The following is an 8,844-nucleotide window of genomic DNA, read 5'->3' on the forward strand; positions in this document are numbered from 1 at the left end:
AACTATGTTAGTTGTGATGGACAATGTATAATTATGAAAGATTAATTGTTCAGGCTGAATATAGCCTGTGGGAAAAAACTGTTCTTGTGCCTGGCTGGGAAGTACAACCTCTGCTGGGCCTTTTTTGCATGTGAGTGTCCCACTTCAGGTCCTGAGAGATGGTGGTGCCTAGGAACCTGAATGACTGTCCATGATGGTGAGTGGGGGGGAGTGCAGGGGGTTTTCTCCTGAAGTCCACGATCATCTCCACATGATGCGTGCGTGTTAAGCTCCAGGTTGTTAAGACTGCACCAGACAGCCAGCTCTTCACAGAAACTGGTATATGAATATCCACTAAATAAAGAGGAACCTGTAGCTGCAGAAATCAACATGTAGAAATCAACACTGGATGTCCGGTCGTCAGTCCGCTCACTAAAAAACATACTTGACTAACGTTACAAATGCACTGTGAAATAAAAAAATTATAATATGCATTTAATATGCAGTACATTAACTCCTAACAATAGTGCTTTAGGGGAAACCCCTTTGTCCAAAGTTACTGCATGATGCATTAGTGATGGGAGAAACAAAGCTTTTCAAAACTTTCAATCAACTGAACCAGCTGCTTCATGAAATGATTCACTTTTTGGAAGTACTGAAAACGCCACATGCTGGTGACGCCTGCTGGTCAGAATGGAGTAAATGCAATGAAAACTCCCTCAAACTTGCATAAAAACACCATTTTATCAGAATCAGAATCAGAAAGAGCTTTATTGCCAAGTGTGCTTACACACACAAGGAATTTACCTTTGTGTGCACACATATAATAAATATAACAAGACTCATAATAACATTTAAGGATAAAGAATATAAAAAAGAATAAAGACACAGACAGATTTAGTCAGAATAAACAGTTACAGATAATGAACATTTTTAAGGTATTGTTAATAATAATATGCAGTTGTGTATAAAGTACCTGAAAGCCATACTCAAGTAAACGTACAGATATCTTATCAGAAAATGACTTTGGTAGAAGTTGAAGTCACCGTTTAGCATATTACTTGAGTAAAAGTCTTAAAGTATAGTTAATGAGTGAGTCATTGAGATTCAACCGAATCATTTTTATCAACTGATTCCTTCAAAAAGCTGATTCATTCAATAAGTAAACACCGTCCACTGCTCAGAGATGCAAAACAGTGCTGTGTGATCTTTGTTTGGAACTATTTTCGTTGGCAAAATTGAGCAAAAACAAGCAATATTACCTCTAAAATGTAAGTCACTTATTGCTTTACTGAACTTTACTGCACTCTTTGTGTGATATTGATTGTAGCACATTATAAAACAGTATGCAATGGTAATTGAGTGTAAATTATTATTTTTATTAAAATGATCAAATGCATGCCACTTTGGGACAATAAAGTCATCCCTACACTTAACCCTAACCTTAACTGATAAACATCTGTGAGGCACCTTATTTTCCACTTTTCAAATATTTCCTTCATTTTTTTATTGAAAATAAATTCCTTTCCGATGTGATATGTGATGTGAAAAGGGAGAAGGAGTTCGGCAAAAGGCGGATTCGAACTCGAGCCAATCACGTAAAAAAAAAAAACTGCTAAAACTATGCCACTGGAGTCGTTGTATGAAAGGTGTCTTTTGTAATCTTGTGTAACCCAACCACACGTTGGTGGGCGGAGTTAGTGTAAATAACCTCTGCTATCTCCTTTTCCCACCTGAGCACCACCTAAGCTTCTCCTCCCATTTCTACCAGTAATGCTTGATTCAGCTTCCTGCGTCTGCTACTGGTTGTAGGTTGCTAGGTTGAGGTCACGAATGGGTTGAAATTTGTATGATGTGTCTGTCGATTGTGTGAGTAATATGCGTTTCATACAAGATCTAGCAACTGGACAAACTTGGAATAATATATTGACGTGATTATGCCTCAACTTGGGTGTACTGATGCGATTTCTCCTCTCTGTGATTATTTGTCTTGTTTTTGAGAAGACTCTCTCTGAGGGGACTGATGTTGCAACAATGCAGTGTCTTCCTACCATTACCTTAACCAATGCGCACTTGCGTTTAAATCCCCCGCCTCTCTCTGTCGCTCTGTGTACCTGGCCACTACACTCGCTATCTTCAGAGCGTGTGTCCCCCTTCCTTCTTTCACATAATGGTATGATCCTAGTCTGTCCTCCCATGTGATTAGCCGCATGTGTATTTTTAGGGGTTCAAGCACGCAGTGCTGAAACCCTATTGTAATTGTAAGGATTTTTTTTATTATTATTTTTCTCCGCTAAAACTGATCGTGCAGACCAAACCGTAAGGCCTAGAGAGCTGAAACTTGGCCAGAAGGTAGAGCTCCCTGAAAGGACATTTTGACAAAGGCTCACCCCAATCGGCCAAATTTGTCAAATTTCTGACATTTTTGGCCCTAACTCGTACACCTTTTGTCGTAGACTCAAAAATTTTACATCGTTGCAATCCTTGGGTCAACACAAACAAAAGTGTTTTTCTGGAACACTTGAATTCTGAAATCTGGAGCCAGACAGATTTTCTCTACGACGTACGGTTTTTCCGTAAAATTGACCTATATCCCAAACCTACTTTTGCGAACTAGTCCGAGGTTTTTCACCCGATCGGAACCAAACCACTGCAGAAATATTCGCTGGACACTGAATATCAATATTTATCAAAAAAAAGTTGAAATTTCGATTTTTGCGCGAAACAGTACGCCAAGAAGCCTCTATGCTAACGTTAGCCAAATGTTAATTGAAGTATAACTCTTGAACGGAATGAGATATCTTCACCAAACTCGGTACACTTGTGTACAAGCTTAATCTTTGGTCAAATAAAAAAAACTGCGCAGCTCTGCCACTTAGGGGCGCTATAAGACAGAAAAAACTTAAATTCAGCTATAACTAGGCAACCATTGGTCCGATCAACTTGAAAATTGGTATGCAGCATCTTGGTCCAAAGGGGCACAAGTGTATATGAGGACATTCGCGTATCTAAAAAAACATGGCCGCCATTGGCCAAATAAATTTAAGCACCTATTTGACAAGGTTAACAGAAGTCGATCGGAACAAAACTCGGTAGGCATGTTAGAATCATGGCCCTAAAGATCTGTAAGAATTTTGAAAGAAATCGGCCACAAGTTGGCGCTAACGAAATTTTTTGGCTCTGTAATCACGTGGTATTTCACACATCCAGACAATATGCATATCATTTGATCGATCTCCTGATAATGAGCAACTTTGCCTCAGGAACCATTGCTGTCAATCAAATCATTCATTAAATATTCACAAAAATGTTAAAAACCTACTTTTGCGAACTAGTCCTAGGTTTTTTGCTCAATCTCGATCAAACCACTGCAGTAATATTCTCTGGACTCTCTAGATCAATAATTATCAAAAAAAAGTTGAATTTTGTTCTTTGGTTACCTTTAACGGGGTAATTTAGAAAAGAGCATGGTCAAATATACCCCAAAACCTATAAAGCCTAAACGAAAACTCCAAACTTTACGAAACTTGGTGAAAACATGTGTCGGATGACTCTTAACAAGCATGCAAACTTTCATGGAGATGGAACCTTAGGTGGCGCTATAACAGTTGAAAAGGCCTCAAAAATACAATATTTGTATAGAAAATGACCTCAAATTACAGAACATGTACATATATTCATATAAACACTAGATCTTCATATCATAAGATAGATCTTCTCATTCTGAACAACTTTGCCTCGAGGACCAATGCTGTCAATCAAACTGCTCATTAAATATTCAAGATTATTTAAAAAACCTACTTTTGCGAACTAGTCCTAGGTTTTTCGCTCAATCTCGATCAAACCACTGCAGTAATATTCACTGGACTCTCTAGATCAATAATTATCAAAAAAATGTTGAATTTTGTCCTTTGGTTAGCTATAATGGGGTCATTTTAAAAGGGGCGTGGTCAAATATACCCAAAAGCCTATAAAACCTAAACGAAAACTCCAAACTTTACGAAACTTGGTGAAAACATGTGACAGAAGACACTTAACAAGCATGCAAAGTTTCATGGAGATCGGACCGTAGATGGCGCTATAACAGTTGAAAAGGCCTCAAAAATACAATATTTGTATAGAAAATGACCTCAAATTGTAGAACATGTACATATATTCACAAAAACACGAGATCTTCACATCATATGATAGATCTCCTCATTTTGAACAACTTTGCCTCAGGGACCAATGCTGTCAATCAAACTGGTCATTAAATATTCAAGATTATTTAAAAAACCTACTTTTGCGAACTAGTCCTAGGTTTTTCGCTCAATCTCGATCAAACCACTGCAGTAATATTCTCTGGACTCTCTAGATCAATAATTATCAAAAAAATTTTGAATGTTGTCCTTTGGTTACTTATAACGGGGTCATTTATAAACGGGGTGTGGCCAGATATACCCAAAAGCCTATAAAACCTAAACAAAACCTCAAAACTCTATGAAACTTGGTGAAAACATGTGTCAGGTGACTCTTAACGAGTATGAAAAGTTTCATGGAGATTGGACCATATGTGGCGCTATAACAGTTAAAAAGGCCTCAAAAACACAATATTTGTATAGTGAATGACTTCAAATTATAGAACATGTTCATATATTCACACATACACTATATCTTCCTATCATATGATAGATCTCCTCATTCTAAACAACTTTGTCTCTGGGAATAATGCTGTCAATCAAGTCGTTCACTAAATATTCTCAATTATGTTAAAAACCTACTTTTGTGAACTAGTCCAAGGTTTTTCACTCAATGTCGATCAAACAACAACAGAACAATTCTCTGGACTCCCTAGATCAATAATTATCAAAAAAAATAATAATTTTGTTCTTTGGTTAGCGATAAAGGGGTCATTATAAAGGGGCGTGGTCAAATATACCCAACGTTTCTGTTTTTCTGAAAACTGTTTTCATTCAGCAAGAGCTGGACGCTTTTGTCCATATTAGGAATTTCCTCATAGGACTTTCTGCGCGAGAGCGCCCTCCGGCTTCGAGTATGAATGAAACATACACTGCACGGAATGTTTAGCGCTCCCCGATTTTCATCTCGCCTTATTCTGGGTCCGAATAAAACATCAGATCATGCACAGACTATCCTGTCTCTTTGAATTTAAACCTATATTTATTCACACCGGCTCTTGAAAACCTCTATGCGAACACTCTTGCCCGAAAAAGTGCGGGGGACGAATTTACGTGATATTAAGAGTATGGGGGGACACGTCCCCCGCGTAATCTACGCCCCTGGTTTGCACAGTACTTGCATACTTTATCACAGATTAAGTGAATAAAATGCAATATTTGTCAAATACAGACGTTTCAGAGACGTTTTCATGAACCAACAGAAACACTTAATGTAGCGCAGCACCTGTACAAGATTGAATTTGGCGAGGCGACGCACGTAGTTAAAAAAAAATAAATAAATAAAAATGACTCTGCATTTCCACTGCAGCTGCGGAGTGCAAAAATATATGCTATTTACACTAAGCAATTAGATAAGTGAAAATAGCATATTTTCTTTGCGATAGATGCTATTTACACTGAGTAAATATAGCAGTATTTTTCTAGCGATAAGCTAATTTCACTAAGTGCAAATAGCGATAGATTCTATTTTCACTGTAGAAATATGAGTATTTTCTTTGCAATAATTGTAGTTAAATGCTGTTTATACTACTTGGTGCAAATAGTGCCAGATATCTGCACAGTTAACTATATTAAATTGTATAAATATAAAAAGCATACAGAAGCATTTTTGTCGTCCATAATTTAGAATGCCTGGAATTTTGAGTTTTAATAGACAAATAAATCAACGTGCGTGCACTCTGTGTGTGAATGTCAGATCGCACATCATTACAACACTTACCATATTATCGCAGAAGATATACTGTATATCGCACACCCCGGACTCGACTTGAGTGGAAAATGAATCATCCGCGGCTGTGCGCGCACTTGTTTGCACGTGAGCAAAGGTGTTTTTAGGAGTCTAACTCTAGTAGTTCTCTGTGTGTGATTTTTTTTTTTGAATTGCAATTTATTTTTGGTTCATTTTAAGCCAGCAATTGTCATTTTCAAACAACCCAGCGTGTTGGGTCAAACATTTAAGGCAAACCAGCTGTGTTTGTCCATATTTGACCCAGCGCTGGGTTGGCAAAATAACCCAAATTGGCTTGTTTTTAAACATTTTTAGAGCGCAGTTACGCCAAAAGAGTATGCTGTCGTATTTGACGCCATACCCCGGCAAGTAATACGATTTGTAAGAGCTTATGGAAGTGATTCTTCTGAGGCAATATATGTTAAAGACAGCATGTTCCTAGGAGACGTTGATATTCTTAAACACAGTTGTACTAATACATATATTATACACATATATTTCTTCAGGAGACTTGAGGACTACTGCATTGTTAATAAAAAAGCAAACAAGACTTGTAATATTTTCCACGAATATACAGTTGTCGATTAGCTACTGAATCATTGGTTTGCACACTCTTGTACATTACTGTTGTATATTTTGTTCTGGTTAATTAAAAAAGAAGAAGAAGAAGAACCGGCGCGCACTGCTTCGGTCTGCGTAGCATGAAGTCGAACACACCTATTGGTACCACAACGTGATCGCTGTACCACCTGACCACTGCAGATTCATTTTGCAGTTGATGCCCTATTTTACAGAGGTTGGTATTGCAGCAATATGTATTCGTTTTAGTTTTGTGCGCTTTGTTGTCCGCTCCTCCTGACGTACCAATTCAGCGCATTTTCCAGCAGAGATCGTTGTGAGATCGCAGGTCGGGAGAATGACAGTTCGAGTGCATTTCTCGTTGATTGCTGTTTTATCGTGTCTGTTCGGATACTTGAGCATAACTCAAGTATGCTCAAAGTATTCAAAGACGAACCACAGGTGAGAAGATCTGTTGACTTCATTACACAGCCTGAAGAAATGCAGAAATAAGTGACACTCCGTCTTTGAAAGTAATTAACACGCTTTAGGAATTAGTAGGTTTTAAAACTCTTGATTTGAAGCAGGCAAATATGTAAAATTTGTATTTAAGTTTGATGCACGTTGCAAAACCCGATTTACAAATGCTGACACCGCACTCCCTGGCCTCCCCTAATGATCCTCTTGAATCCTCCAGTGGACGGTTTCTGTCCGGCGAGGCTGGAGGTCGTGCCGTCCCGTCGAGGATGTTCTTCTGATGAAGACTGCCCTGGAGGACACAAATGCTGTCGATTTGATTCTGGGCCTGTTTGCGTGCCGCCTGTTTTCAGTGAGTTTCCATTTAATAATGGATGCCAAGGGTCCAAAAAAAAAAAAAAACATACGAGTAACGCATTGGATTCAACGTAAGTTATAAGCAGAGACTTTGCTTTTTTTTTTTTTTTTTTTTTTTAATTTAATTGACTTTGCCTTTTGTTCTTCTCGTCTAAAGTTGGTTTGAATTCATCCCTTAGGATAGTTAAGCACAGGATGGCTTTACAAAATAAGAGGAATAATACTTAGAATATAATTCACTCTGTAGGTAAAACTTGCTGTTCATGCTTTGAGTGTGAAGTGCTGTAAATTGAAGAGGCATGCTGTCTATATGCACAAACTAAAGCTGACTATCTGTGTCCACGCAGTGAAGCCGGGTCAATGTCCCATACCGGAGATGATTCCACTGTGTGCTGAAAGCTGTTTTCATGATGGCCAGTGTCCTGCCACACAGAAGTGTTGCCCAACCACCGGTGGCTTCGCATGCAGTGAACCACGTGGTCAGGGCAGCGGTCAGGCAAGTTGTCAGGGAAGCGGTCAGGGTAGCGGTCAGGGAAGCGGTCAGGGCAGTGGTCAGGCAAGTGGTTATGGTCAGGCAAGTGGTTATGGTCAGGGAAGCGGTTATGGTCAGGGCAGTGGCCAGGGAAGCGGTTATGGCCAGGGTCAGGGCAGCGGTTATGGCCAGGGAAGTGGCCAGGGTCAGGGCAGCGGCCAGGGAAGTGGTCAGGGTAGCGGCCACGGTCAGGGAAGCGGTTATGGTCAGGGCAGCGGTCAGGGAAGCGGTTATGGTCAGGGAAGCGGTTATGGTCAGGGCAGCGGCCAGGGAAGCGGTTATGGCCAGGGAAGCGGCCAGGGCCAGGGAAGCGGTCAGGGCAGCGGTCAGGGAAGCGGCCAGAGCCAAGGCAGCGGCCACGGTCAGAGAAGCGGATATGGTCAGGGCAGTGGCCAGGGCAGCGGCCGTGGCCAGGGCAGCGGTTATGGCCATGGTCAGGGCAGCGGTTATGGTCAGGGCCAGGGAAGTGGCCAGGGTCAGGGCAGGGGCCAGGAAAGCGGTTATGGCCAGGGAAGCGGTTATGGCCAGGGAAGCGGCTAGGGTCAGGGCAGCGGCCAGGGTAGCGGCCACGGTCAGGGCAGCGGTTATGGTCAGGGCAGCGGCCAGGGTCAGGGCAGCGGTCAGGGCAGCGGTCAGGTTAGCGGTTATGGCCAGGGCAGCGGTCAGGGCAGCGGCCAGGGAAGCGGTCATGATCAGGGATGTGGTCAAGGGAATGGTCGGGGATGTGGTCAGGGAAATTGTCAGGGATGTGGTCATTGAAATGGTCATGGGAGTTTTGCATAACACTTACTGGAGATCTTTTCAATTCAGTGCTTTATTCATAAGCCATGTGTTCCCCGTTTGTTCAAACGGTTTAGAAAGATTTTCTGTCCCACTCCACCTCCTCAAATAAAAAGATTTGCTTGATTGAAGAGTTGGTGTATTTCGGTGTCATTTGGCTGTTTTCTCGCATAACTGCTTTCTTGCATCAGTGCTTTAAAGGAACACTCCACTATTTTTGAAAGTAGGCTCATTTCCCAACTCCCCTGGAGTTA

At 40.8% G+C, this 8,844-nt stretch overlaps 1 protein-coding gene across 1 annotated transcript; it reads left to right on the forward strand.

Annotated features, from left to right (window-relative positions):
- Positions 1-345: 345 nt before the first annotated feature.
- Positions 346-8,569, forward strand: LOC107715975 (keratin-associated protein 6-2-like). The gene is made up of 5 exons (XM_016522261.1): positions 346-351; positions 7,142-7,273; positions 7,626-7,834; positions 7,925-8,087; positions 8,418-8,569. Coding segments are annotated over exons 2-5 (525 nt in total). The 5' UTR covers positions 346-351; positions 7,142-7,272.
- The last annotated feature ends 275 nt before the right edge of the window (positions 8,570-8,844 follow it).

The sequence above is a fragment of the Sinocyclocheilus rhinocerous genome, unplaced genomic scaffold (assembly GCF_001515625.1).
Source record: "Sinocyclocheilus rhinocerous isolate Xijiao unplaced genomic scaffold, SAMN03320098_v1.1 scaffold1967, whole genome shotgun sequence".
NCBI classification, from domain to species: domain Eukaryota; kingdom Metazoa; phylum Chordata; class Actinopteri; order Cypriniformes; family Cyprinidae; genus Sinocyclocheilus; species Sinocyclocheilus rhinocerous.